At 36.5% G+C, this 14,193-nt stretch overlaps 3 protein-coding genes across 3 annotated transcripts; 1 reads left to right on the forward strand and 2 right to left on the reverse strand.

Annotated features, from left to right (window-relative positions):
• Window positions 1-1,093: 1,093 nt before the first annotated feature.
• On the reverse strand, window positions 1,094-1,258 carry CLUP02_09097 (uncharacterized protein; the record flags this gene model as incomplete). The annotated part of the gene is made up of 1 exon (XM_049288078.1): window positions 1,094-1,258. A coding segment is annotated over one exon (165 nt), but the record flags the coding sequence as incomplete, so codon positions are not given.
• A 3,609-nt stretch (window positions 1,259-4,867) lies between these two features.
• Window positions 4,868-5,653, forward strand: CLUP02_09098 (uncharacterized protein; the record flags this gene model as incomplete). Its single annotated transcript, XM_049288079.1, has 2 exons — window positions 4,868-4,937; window positions 5,043-5,653. Coding segments are annotated over 2 exons (681 nt in total), but the record flags the coding sequence as incomplete, so codon positions are not given.
• Window positions 5,654-13,524: 7,871 nt separating this feature from the next.
• On the reverse strand, window positions 13,525-13,707 carry CLUP02_09099 (uncharacterized protein; the record flags this gene model as incomplete). Its single annotated transcript, XM_049288080.1, has 1 exon — window positions 13,525-13,707. The coding sequence occupies one exon, from the start codon at window positions 13,705-13,707 to the stop codon at window positions 13,525-13,527; it is 183 nt and encodes a 60-aa protein (XP_049145224.1).
• Window positions 13,708-14,193: the final 486 nt, after the last annotated feature.

Below are 14,193 nucleotides of genomic sequence, written 5' to 3' on the forward strand. Positions count from 1 at the left end.
TATAATATAGTCTAACTACCGTAATTAATACCTCGAGTGGCTAGTCGCGATCTCTTATAACTACGTAAGAACGCTCGTTAATAGAAATTAATTTATATAGCCTAGCCTATTATTAAATAATTTCGTACTATACTCGTATATCCGAATTTAGGGGCATATCTAAATTAACCCTTATATCGGGCCTATTGCGCGTAGTAATTGCCTTATTAACTTACTTTCTTATACTTATCTCGCGCAGTGCCCGTATTACTTTTTTAATTACTTAAGCTCGCTAGCTTATATTTAGTAACGGTAGCGAGGCTAAGGTCGTTTTTAAATATACTCTAAATACTAAAAGCGTTAGTATAAGCCCGTTAGGCCCTATAGTATCGTTATAGTATTTAAGTACTATCTAAAGGCATTTGTCATCGTTAGAATCGGGATTTTCCTTTTTAATAATTTTAAACGCTCTTTTTAATTATTAGTACGCCCTTTCTACCTTTTTAATATTATAGTGCGCTTTAACGGGCACGACTTTTAACTATATACCGTAGGCCGTCGTATTTTCTTTAAATTTTACTAACTTAAAACTAGTATTAGCGTCGGTTTTAATACCGTCTAGCGGTCCTTAATATATATTAATCTAGCTTTTTCGTAAAGCTACTTATACTATTTTTACTTATAGATCCCGTAAGAATTGCCTTACTTAGAATAATATAGCCTCGTTAATTATATATAGGACCGGTCGACTATTTAAGTAGAAGATATCGATAACGATCTCCTAATTAAAGTTAAGCTTATTACGTAATTTAAATTTAAATCTGCGTAGGCTCTGCGCATTTATTTAGCATTAATAATATATTTTCGTTAACTACTCTAGCGCCCCTATTTCGATATTATTATTACCTAAATACTTTAAGAGGTTATATAGCCTCGCGACCGATAGGTAGCTAAATCTCTAGTATAGTTATCTAAGCTTACTTTTCGTTAGGTAATTAATTAACTTCGTATTATTAATAAGCCTTATAAACGCGTGCCCTTATCGTCGTTCGATTATTTCGAAGTACTTACGGCTAGAGATTCTATTCCTCGTATTATTAAATATAATACTTAGTTAATCTATATCTTTTAAATATAAGAGAAATGGGGTATTAACGGGTAGGATATAAAAAGTTATCGTTCTAAAGTATATTTTTACTTTTACCGTACCTAGGGCGACGATTTCCTTACCTAGACCGAAGCTAATCCTCGTAATACCCGCTATTGACGTATTAAGCGTTATTAGTGCGATTTTCTATAGCGCCTAGAATTACCCTTTTCCTTTTATTAACTATTACGATGCCCCAGTGTCTAGGATAATCCTATAGAAATTATCTAGGCCGTACCTTTCGTTTGCGTAAAATACTTATACGAGCTTAGTATTCGAGTAATCTAAATAGTATAAAAAAGACCCCTCTAGCTACCCCTAGAATTACTTAGTACCTTATCTCTTTTCTTTAAATATTAAGAAAGTAGAATTCTGCGCTATTAAATTCGTCCTTTTACCTACCTCTATATCCGTTATCTAAGGGACCTTCCCTTACTATCCGTAAATAAAAGCCTACTTATTAAGGGCTTTTACTACTTTTTATTTATTTAGCCTCGTATATCCTCCCGAGGCTAACGGGGCGAAGAAAGAGTAGTTAATATCGTTAACTTTATTATAATCTAATTCGTTAGTATAGGGGGTAAGATCTTCCTTATTTTCTAAATCTCCTATAGGGTATGGGTACTTTAGGCCGCTAAATTAGCTACTTTCGCTAGGTTCCGTGCCCCCAGATCTGCCCTTATATATAATAAGGAATTAGTTAAATCGATAAGGGCTAGTTTTACTATCTACTACCCTCGATTTTCTATATTATTCGTACGATTTAGTACGCTCTTCCTCGGAGTAGTTACTTAATTAATATCTATCCTTTTTATAAATAAAATACTACTTCTTCTATTACCCTGCTCGCGAGTTAAATCTCTACCTATTTAATAAATCTAGGATTCCCTATTAGCGATTACCGTACCTAGCTTCCTTTCCTTTCCTATTATACATTTAGTTAACTTAATACTACTAATAAGGGCTATTATATACTTAGAGGTAAGTTTAGCGCGGCATTCTTACTTTAATATTAAAACTAGATCTTAGCCTCGAGTAGAGCGTCTCGTAGTCTTCGGGTGCTTAGTATAGAGTTATTTTCGCTTTTAAAACGCGCTAGACTACGGTATAAAGATATCTAACTTTCCGCTCGTTAGTCCCCTTATTTAGCTAGGTTTTCGCTAGCTTATTAATTCGATTAATAAGCTCTTTAAGGATTTCTACTCGCAATTTACCCTCTATTATCTTAGCTATAGATACGAAAAAAATCGCTCGTAGTTTAAATAGGAGCTCTAAGTTCTTATTATAAGTCTCGAAGCGGCTTCGGATTACGTTAATTATACTAAAAAAGTCGTTTTAATCGAGATTACGTACCGCTTCGTAATAGTAATTAGAGGCTTTGCCTACGAGTACGATATTAACTACCGAATAATACTAGTATTCCCTAATTCCGACTTTTTCGTAATAATCGTAAAACATCGTTAGGGTTTCTTATAAGACCTTATACTTCCCCCTAGAATATAATTTCTCTTTTAAAAAGATCTTTTTAAGGTCTATAAACTACCTCGTATTTACCGCTAGATTTTCAGTATCTATATACGATCCCTGCGTCGCTACGTACTATTAATAACTTCGGGTAGTCTACCTCCTTTCTTATTAGTTAATTAGTACCGAATTTCGTATTAGTAGCGGCGACGAGCTATAAATCGAAATAGGTAGAATTGTTAATTATCGTACTTCTAGTACTATATTTTGCCTCTATATATCCTTTTATAACGACAGATTACCGTTAGTAATTATAAGAAGGAAATCTAGGTCGTTTACCCTTTTTCTAAATTCGTTAAAGCGATTATACGCCCTATTAACTTATGCCTAGGTCTATATTACGAATTCCTCTTTCGTAATCGTCGTTACTAGGATTTCGTAAGGTTCTCGCGATTATAATTGCGCTAGTAGTACCCCTCGCCTATAGAGGAATTTATTAACCGCTTTTACGATTCCTAAGCTTATGCTTACGAACTATTCGTCTAGCTAATAGCTAAGGTCGTTTGCGATCTTATAAAATAGGGGTTACCCCTATAGCCCCTTTTTCTCGTAGACCTTAGTTAAATAAATTAATACCGCGTTAATTTACTTACCGTTAGGCTAATCCGCAATTCTATATATCTACGTCCCCTAATAGTCCGGGTTAATATTTACTTATTTATAAAGGATTAGGATTCTATCTAAGATCGGGTTTCGTCCTCTTCTTCTTTACCTTAACTTACTAAGGGTCGTGCTCTAGCTTATACTTATATTAATAGTTACTAGCGTATTTAATTTTAACGGGGATATATTTAATCTGCGCGCTAGTTATAATAAATCCGTGCTTTTACTACCTAACGAATTTATTAAAGTCTAAGAGATTCCCGCTTCTTCTTATTATCTTGCTACTACTCTCGTTTTTATTATTTCTAGCGATTATTACTACCCTTTTAAATCGCTAGTTATTATACTTATTAAGATCCTCCTTTTTATTTAATATAAAAGGGTAGGTTTTAATAGTTCTTTTTAATAATAATAGTAGTAAACGTTTATATTATTATAATAAGATATAATAATTAATCTTAGGATCTTTACTAGTTACCGATTTTTTAAAATTAGTAATCTTGCGCCGTAAGTTAGTATAAAAAGAAGCCCTTTAGCGGCCCTCTAGAGGATTCTTTTCTTTTCCCTTAGATCCTCGTCTTTTTAGCCTTTTCTTAAGCTAATAATAACTCTAGCGGGAGGTTATAGGACTACTTTAAAGTAGCCGCCTTCTTTTTAAGTTAATCTCCGAGATCCGTAATACTCTTAACTCGATATTATTAGGACCTCTAAATCCCCTCCTCCCTCGTTAGACCGTCCTTTATATTATATTCTTAAGTAATACCCAGGGGGTAGTTAAGGGAGCTACGAGGAGGTCGTTTAGATCGCGGGCTTAAGAGCGTATTTATAAGATCTCCGTAATAATAGACTTTTCTATATACCGTAGATCTCTTAGCTTAATAACTCTTATAAGGTTATTTTTATTACTAAGTAAGAATATTTACGTTTAGAAATCCCCTTTTTTAATCGCGTAGTGCTCTTTTATATTATATTATTAAGCCCGTTCGTTACGCTAGTTAATTAGGTAGGTAGTCGTTATATAGGGAATTCCTTTTACTAATTTAGCTAGTTAATTTCTAATCGCGGGCCGGCCGCGGGGAAGTTATTTAGTAAAAAAGGCTACTTAAAGTAATAATAAAATACTAGTTACCTAAGTAGTTCCGTTAACTAGCGTAGTTTAACGTAATAAACGTCGACCTCTCGTAAGTAATAAAGGGCTACGATTACTTAATTCCGTACGGCATTTAAGAATCGCCTCCTTTTTTATTTATTTCTATAAGGTTAATTAATACGAATCTCTTATCCCGTGCGGTATTAAAAGGTCGTCTCTTTTACGTAGCGAGATACCTTACTAATCTACGATAATAGAATTTAACTACTAATTAGTATTAGTATCCTTATTATAGGGTAGTTAGTTCGAACCGTAGTTAACAAAGAGATTAATTAAACTATATAAATATTTACGTAGGTATAAAAAGGAGGTTCTAACCGTAGGTTAGGCTGGCTATAATAATCGTAAATAGGGCCCCTAATTGGCCCCTGCGCAGTCGGCTGTATGCTGCGGTCGAATTGGACTTCTAATCCGACATATTTCTTCTAAGGGGCGGGGTCGACGCCGATGGAAGAGACCAACATGGCCAATCGCCATTATCATGGGCTGCCCGTCAGGGGCATGAAAAGGTAGTCGCACTGCTTCTCGATACGGATGAGGTCGACGCCGATGGAAGAGACCAATATGGCCAATCGCCATTATTATGGGCTGTCCAGGAGAGGCATGAAGCAGTGATTGAACTGCTTCTCAATACCTTTGAAGTCGACGTCGATATAAGAGACCAATATGGCCATACACCACTCTTACGGGCTATTCAGTATGGATATGAGGCGGCAGTTAACTTACTCGTGATCATAGGTTATGCCGATGTCAATGGAACAGATGAGCATGGTCGAACGCCACTCTTATGGGCTACTCAGCATGGAAAACAGGAGGTGATCAAGCTGCTTCTCGACACGGGCAAGGCAGATGTGGATAGAAAAGATCATTTTGGCCAAACACCACTTCTCTGGGCTTCTCGGCATGGGATTGAGACGGTGGTGAAGCTTCTTGTGGACACAGGTAAGGCCGAAGTCAATGGGAAAGATCAATGTGGTCGGACACCACTCTTATTGGCTGCTCAGCATGGGCATGAGGCGGTGGTTAAGCTTCTTCTCGATACAGGCAAGGTCGATGTCGATGCAAAAGACCAACGCGATCGAACACCACTCTCATGGGCTGCTGAGGAGGGGCGTCTGGTCGTAGTCGAGCTCCTTATGGAAACAGGCAAGGTCGTCGTGGACAGACAAGATCAATGTGGTCAAACGCCACTCTCAAGGGCTGCCCAGCAGGGACATGAGGCGATTGCGAAGCTTCTCAAGTACTCATAGAAACTTACACACTTTGCATGCTGCAGTCCCTTAACCAAGTTTCTTTCCCTCCGTCTCCGCTGAAAGATGAGATAGTCAACGTTTCTATGGCGACTAAAATGAGTGCGGCACCTAGTCATTTTCCCAAACCACCAGGGACCTCCTTTGAGAAGCTGGATTTCAGCATCCTTTGCGTAGCTTCAACCGGCTACCTCTGGCTAATTTCCACGCGGCGACCTATTTACAATGAACAGAGATACCATTTTCGCGTGACTGTCGAACGTAAAGAAATGGAAGGTGCACTTGAAGTTAGAGGACGATCCGCATCCAAGGTTGTACGTGTCCAATAGTGTCTTCCAGGCGTGTAAATTTTCATAACTAGAAAGAGGGAATTTAGGGTCTCTCTATACTTATTCTCTTCTGTCTTTGTCCCCTTTCTCGCCTTTTGCTTCTGAGAAGCTTCTCTAGGGAAGTATTAAGTCACATTTCTTGCCCGATAGACATGATGTTTGACTCCGTATTACCAAAGTCAATGCGGACCCGGCTCCAATGACTAATAATACCTCAGAATGAGTACAGATACATGAACTTCTAGAATCAAGCTTTTAGTATCGTAGAAAGGCGTAAGTAGAGAGCCGGCGTAAACTTCCTCTCTACGCTCTTCGAAGGCCGAGTCCCGCACTCAGCCCTCGTCTTCCCGAACTCTAGTTTTATTTATCAAGGTCCACTACGGACTACTAGTGCTTTAATCAAAGCTTCTAGTTCGAAATATACTATGCTTACTTACTATTAGATTAGAAGTCTAATTCGACCGCAGCATATAACTAACTGCGCAGGGGCCAATTAGGGGCCCTATTTATAATTATTATAGCTAGCCTAACCTACGGTTAGAACCTCCTTTTTATACCTACGCAGATATTTATATAGTTTAATTAATCTCTTCGTTAACTACGGTTCGAACTAACTACCCTATAATAAGGATACTAATACTAATTAGTAATTAAATTCTATTATTGTAGATCGGTAAGGTATCTTATTACGTAGAAAAGACGACCTCTTAATACCGCACGGGATAAGAGATTCGTACTAATTAACCTTACGAAAATAAACAAAAAAGGGGGCGATTCTTAAATACTATACGGAATTAAGTAATCGTAGCCCTTTATTACTTACGAAAGGTCGACGTTTACTACGTTAAACTACGTTAATTAACAAAACCGCTTAAGTAACTAGTTTTTTACCGTCGCCTTAAGTAGCCTTTTTACTAAATAACTTTTCCGCAGCCGGCCCGCGATTAGAAATTAACTAGTTAAATTAGTAAAAAGAAATACCTACGTAGCGACTACTTACCTAGTTAATTAGCGCAATAGGCAAGCTTAATAATATAATATAAAAAAGCACCGCGCGATTAAAAAAAGGGATTTCTAAACGTAAATATTTTTAATTAGCGTAATAAGAAGCGTATAGGAGTTATTAAGCTAAGAGATCTATAGTATATAGAAAAAGTCTACTATTATAAAGATTTTATAGGTATACCCTTAAGCCCGCGATCTAAACGACCTCCTTATAGCTCCCTTAACTACCCCCCGGGTATTACTTAGGAATATAATATAGGGGACGGTTTAACGAGGGAGGAGGGGATTTAGAGGTCTTAATAATATTAAGTTAAGAATATTACGGATCTCGGAGATTAACCTAAGAAAAAGGCGGCTACCCTAAAATAGTCCTACGACCTCTCGCTAGAGTTATTATTAGCTTAAAAAAAGGCTAAAAAGACGAGGATCTAAGGAAAAAGAAAAGAATCCTCTAGAGGGCCGCTAAAGGGCTTTTTTTTATACTAGCTTACGGCATAAGATTACTAATTTTAAGAAATCGGTAACTAATAAAGATCCTAAGACTAATTACTATATCTTATTACGGTAATATAAACGTTTACCGCTACTATTATTAAAAAGAACTACTAGAACCTACCTTTTTATATTAAATAAAAAAGAGGATCTTAATAAGTACGATAGCTAGCGATTTAAAAAGGTAATAGTAATCGCTAGAAATAATAAAAACGAGAGTAGTAACGAGACGGCGAGAAGAAGCGAGAATCTCCTAGACTTTAATAAATTCGTTAAGTAGCAAAAGTACGGATTTATTATAACTAGCGCGCGGATTAGATATATCCCCGTTAAAATTAAATACGCTAGCGACTATTAATACGGGTATAAGCTAGAGCACGACCCTTAGCGAGTTAGGGTAAGGAAAAAGAGGACGAAACCCGATCCTAAATAGAATCCTAATCCCTTATAAGTAAGTAAATATTAACCCGGACTATTGGGGGACGTAGATATATAGAATTACGGATTAGCTTAATAGTGAGTAAATTAACGCGGTATTAATCTATTTAACTAAGGTCTATAAGAAAAAGGGGCTATAGGGGTAACCCCTATTTTACAAGATCGTAAACGACCTTAGTTATTAGCTAGATAAATAGTTCGTAAGCGCAAGCTTAGGAATTATAAAAGCGGTTAATAGATTTTTTTATAAGCGAGGGGTACTATTAGCGCAATTATAATTACGAGAACTTTACGAAATCCTAATAGCGACGATTATAGAGGAGGAATTCGTAATATAAACCTAGGCATAAGTCGATAGGGCGTATAATTACTTTAACGAATTTAAAAAAAGGGTAAACGACCTAGATTTCCTTCTTATAATTACTAACGGCAATCTATCGTTATAAAAGGATATATAGAGGTAAAATATAGTACTAGAAGTACGATAATTAATAATTCTGCCTATTTCGATCTATAGCTCGTCGCTACTACTAATACGAAATTCGGTACTAATTAGCTAATAAAAAAGGAGGTAAACTACCCGAAGTTACTAATAGTACGTAGCGACGTAGGGATCGTATATAAATACCGAAAATCTAGTAGTAAATACGAGGTAGTTTATAGACCTTAAAAAGATCTTTTTAAAAAAGAAATTATACTCTAGGGAGAAGTATAAGGTTTTATAAGAAACCCTAACGATATTTTACGATTACTACGAAAAAGTCGAAATTAGGGAATACTAGTACTATTCGGTAGTTAATATCGTACTCGTAAGCAAAGCCTCTAATTATTATTATAAAGCGGTGCGTAATCTCGATCGAAACGACTTTTTTAATATAATTAACGCAATCCGAAGCCGCTTCGAGACCTATAATAAGAACCTAGAGCTCCTATCTAAGCTACGAGCGATTTCTTTCGTATCTATAGCTAGGATAATAGAGGGCAAATTGCGAATAAAAATCCTCGAAGAGCTTATCGATCGAATTAATAAGCTAGCGAAAACCTAGCTAAATAAGGGGACTAACGAGCGGAAAGTTAGATATTTTTATACCGTAGTCTAGCGCGTTCTAAAGGCGAAAATAACTCTATACTAAGTACCCAAAGATTACGAGACGCTCTACTCGAGGCTAAGATCTAGCTTTAATATTAAGGTAAGAATGCTATACTAAACCTATTTCTAAGTATATGACGGCCCTTACTAGTAGTATTAGGTCGACCGAACGTATAATAAAAAAGGAAAAGAAGCTAGGTACGGTAATCGCTAGTAGGGAATCCTAGATTTATTAAATAGGTAGAGATTTAACTCGCGAGTAGGGTAATAAAAAAAGTAGTGTTTTATTTATAAAAAGGATAGATATTAGTTAAGTAACCACTCCGAGGAAGAGCGTGCTAAATCGTACGAATAATATAAAAAATCGAGGGTAGTAAATAGCAAAACTAGCCCTTATCGATTTAACTAATTCCTCGTTATATATAAGGGCAGATCCGGGGGTACGGAACCTAGCAAAAGTAGCTAATTTAGCGGCCTAAAGTACCCGTACCTTATAAGAGATTCGGAAAATAAGGAAAATCTTACCCCCTATACTAACGAATTAGATTACGACGAAGTCGACGATATTAACTACTCTTTTTTTACCCCGTTAGCCTCGAGAGGATATACGAGGCTAAACGAATAAAAGGTAGTAAAAGCCCTTAATAAGTAGGCTTTTATTTACGGATAGTAAGAGAAGGTCCCTTAGATAACGGATACGGAGGTAGGCAAAAGGACGAATCTAATAGCGCAAAATTCTACTCTCTTAATATTTAAAAAAAAGAGATAAAGTACTAAGTAATTCTAGGGGTAGCTAGAGGGGTCCTTTTTATATTACTTAGATTACTTAAATACTAAGCTCGTATAAGCATTCTACGCGAACGAAAGGTACGGCCTAGATAATTTCTATAGGATTATCTTAAATACTAGGGTATTGTAATAGTTAATAAAAAGAAAAGGGTAATTCTAAGCGCTATAAAAAATCGCACTAATAACGCTTAATATATTAATAGCGGGCATTACGAGGATTAGCTTCGGCCTAGGTAAGGAAATCGTTACCCTAGGTACGGTAGAAATAGAGACGCACTTCGGAACGATAACTTTCTATATCCTACCCGTTAATACCCCATTTCTCCTATATCTAAAAGATATAGATTAACTAAGTATTATATTTAATAATACGAGGAACAGAATCTCTAGCCGCAAGTACTTTAAAATAGTTAAATAACAATAGGGGCACGCGTTTATAAGGCTCACTAACAATACGAAGTCGATTAATTACCTAACGGAAAGTAAGCTTAGATAACTATACTAGAGATTTAGCTACCCGTCGGTCGCGAGGCTATATAACTTCCTAAAGCATTCGGGTAATAATAATATCGAAATAGGGGCGCTAGAGTAGTTAACGAAAGTATACTACTAATACTAAATAAATACGCAGAGCCCACGCAGATTTAAATTTAAATTACGTAATAAGCTTAATTTTAATTAGGAGATCGTCGTTAATATCTTCTACTTAAATAGTCGACCGGTCCTATATATAATCGACGAGGCTATATTATTCTAAATAGGGCAATTCCTGCGGGATTTATAAGTAAAAATAGTATAGGTAGCTCTACGAAAAAGCTAGATCGATATATACTAAGGACCGCTAGACGGTATTAAAACCGACGCTAGTACTAGTTTTAAGTTAGTAAAATTTAAAAAAAAAATGCGATAGCTTATAGTATATAGTTAAAAGTCGTACCCGTCGAAGCGTACTATAGTATTAGAAAAGTAAAAAGGGCGCACTAGTAATTAAAAAGAGCGTTTAAAATTATTAAAGAGGAAAATCCCGATTCCGACGACGACGAATGCTTCTAAACGGTACTTAAATACTATAACGATACTATAGGGCCTAACGGGCTTATACCGACGCTTTTAGTATTTAGAGTATATTTAAGAACGACCTTAGCCTTGCTACTATCGCTAGACGTAAGCTAGCGAGCTTAAGTAGTTAAAAAAGTAATATAAGTACTGCGCGAGGTAAGTATAAAAAAGTAAGTTAATAAGGTAATTACTACGCACAATAGGCCCGATATAGGGGTTAATTTAGATATACCCTTAAATTCGGATATATAAGTATAGCGCGAAATTACTTAATAATAGGCTGGGCTATATAAATTAATTTCTGTTAACGAGCGTTCTTACGTAGTTATAAGAGATCGCGACTAGCTACTCGAGGTATTAATTACGGTAGTTAGATTATATTATATAGATCCTATCGAGGTAATTTCTAGCCTATAAGAAAAAGAAGAGCTAGGGAAAGCTATATAACCCGCGGCAGAGGCATAGGAAATTATTTTTAACGAAATCGTCGTAATAGTACTAATAAACGACGAGGAAGAGGAAATTATTAAAAGGGTACTAATACGTCGCGGGAAACTACGATAGTAAGTACTAACGCAGCAATTTATTACTAGCGACGAGGTAATTAATACCTTTTATATAGCAAAAAAGAAAGCCGATTTCGAGCTAGTAGTTAAACTACGTAAGGAAGGCGTAATTATAACTATTAAAAAGCCGTATAAGGGATTAGATCTTATTAAAATAAATACTCTGCGCGATCGAGGGGTCTATCGATTTATCTTCTATAATCTAGAAAAGTATATAAACCTCCGTATATTTAAATCGCGAATAGTTCGTAAAATTAAAAAAAAAGGAACACCCTAACCGTACGAGAAGTCTAGATACGTAATTTAGGGGTACGGTAACGTTAAAAAGGCGACGCTACTTATATAATCGCCCACTATATAGCGCTATAACTAACGATTAATAATAGTACTAATAGCATCGCTACGGAAGAAGGGATACGAGATTTAGAGCCGTAATATTACCTAGGCATATACCTAATCGGCTATAGGGCTTATAAGGAAAATCCTAGCCTATTTACCGAAAGAAATGGTTAGTAAGTACTTAGAAAGCACGATTATTAAAGTACTTAAGCCACTATATAGGCTCGCAGAATCGGGCACCTATTAATAAGCTACTTATTACGATTTTTATATTAATTAACTATTAATAATTACTTCTACGTACGACCCGTGCTTACTAATCGCGGAGTACGAAGGTAACTAATTTAGGATCGTTAGAATATAGACCGACGATATATTAGGCCTATCTAATATTAATTTTATAAAAAAAGAGGATAAAGAGCTTTAGAAAGCGGGCTTCGTAGCGAAGCTAAAAGAGGTCCTTATAATAAACACCCCCCTAGTATTTAATAGCGGGACTTTTATAATTAAAGGGGAAACCGTCGTTTTTTAATAAAAGGGGTAGGGCGAGAAGATTAACCTCGTTAACCCGAACGTAATTAATATTAAAAAGCGGTATAAGGCTAAGCTTGCGCGAGGGGTATATATTACGAGTATTTATTAGCCCGAGGCAATTTTTAATTATATTAAAATAGCGTAGGCTATAGATCTAACTAAATAAGACGTCGAGGTACTTAATAAGCAGCTTAAGTAGTAGTAAACGAATCTCGATCGAGGTCTCGTTTACTACCTAATCGACCTTACGACTAGTAAGCTCTACGTCTTTATTAATAGGTTATTTATAAATAATAACGACCTTACTTCGTAATTAGAGTATATTATTATCCTAGCTAACGAGAGTATGGGCGAGAGCGAATTTACTATATACGGTAATATAATCCACTACTTATTAACTAAAAATAAGCGGGTAACGAGAAATATACTAGCGTCGGAGGTTTATAGTATAGTTAACGGTATTAACCTCTCTTATACGATTTTAACGACGCTAAAGAAGATTATTAATTAAATTAGCCTTTTACTTATTCTAACGGTTATTTATACCGATTCTTATTTACTATACGAATGCCTCGTTAAATTAGGAACGATAAAAGAAAAGAGGCTTATAATAGATATTATAGCCCTTAGGTAATCGTACGAAAGGCGCGAGATACTCGAGATCCGTTAGATTAATAGTAAAAATAACCTCGTAGACGCTTTTACAAAAGTAGTACTAAATAAGGGATTAGAGTAATTCGTAAGTAGCGGAAAAGTTACTATACGAATAGAGGGATAGGTTATATAAAAAGAATAAAAAAAAGGGGGAAAAGGAGACGACTTAGTAAACGGGCCCGAGGTCGAATTATACCTCTAACCGTAGCGGTTAAATCGATAAAAAAAAGAGAAAGTTAGTATTAAATTAGAAATCTAATTTAACCGCGGTATATAGCCGACTGCGCAGGGGCTAATTAGGGGCCCTATTTACGATTATCGTAGCTAGCCTAACCTATAGTTAGAACCTCCTTTTTATACCTACGCAAATATTTATATAATTTAATTAATCTCTTCGTTAACTACGGTTCGAACTAACTACCCTATAATAGGGATACTAATACCTACTACTTAGAGAGTTACTTTAGGGAAAAGGCTAATATATACTAAATAGCGCTATCTCTAGCATCTTTACAACGAGAACCCAGGAATTAAAGGGGACTATGAAAGTCACACTATTAAGGGTATTTTAATAAATTAACGAAGACTAACCTTATTCCTTGGGCTTTTTCTCGGGTTGACTTCATCGAGGCCCAGCGGTAGCGTTCCCCACCACGACCGCCCGTAAGTGGACCACGATAGCTTCACAAAAAGATCAAAAACATACAACACCGGGTATTCGCTGGTCGTCACCGACCCAACTACTAATCCGGCCCTCATTGGCTTGTCTATGGGAGAGCGGACGGGATCCCGAATTTTCCCATGGGTATGGTCGTATGTGAAGGTATTGCGAGACTCCAGAAACTGTGACGGGCCATTTCGCCACGCGTTGGGGGCCAGGAGCTAACTCAACCTGGGCCTTTATTCATTCTCTGTTTTATCCCTAGACTGTCTTCTGTGCTAAAACTGTTTTCGGTCATTGGGCTAAGTTCAGATATCAACAGATGAGGATTCGGGGTTGAGAAACACAGATGGAGCCATTTGCGCCCCGGAAAGCTTCGTGTAGCAAATGAGCATTACACTCTACAGAGACATGAACGCGCGAGCCCGGACTTAAGGTAGGTCGGAATCTAATGGTAAAGCATGCTAAGCAATATCTCCTGAAATCGATGCTCACTCGCTCACATAATATGTTGTCACTAGAGACACTAACATAGGAGCAGAGGCGAGGTAGGTCTCGTTGCGAACTTCATCCCATGAATCAAG

This window comes from Colletotrichum lupini, chromosome 4, assembly GCF_023278565.1.
Source record: "Colletotrichum lupini chromosome 4, complete sequence".
NCBI classification, from domain to species: Eukaryota; Fungi; Ascomycota; class Sordariomycetes; order Glomerellales; family Glomerellaceae; genus Colletotrichum; species Colletotrichum lupini.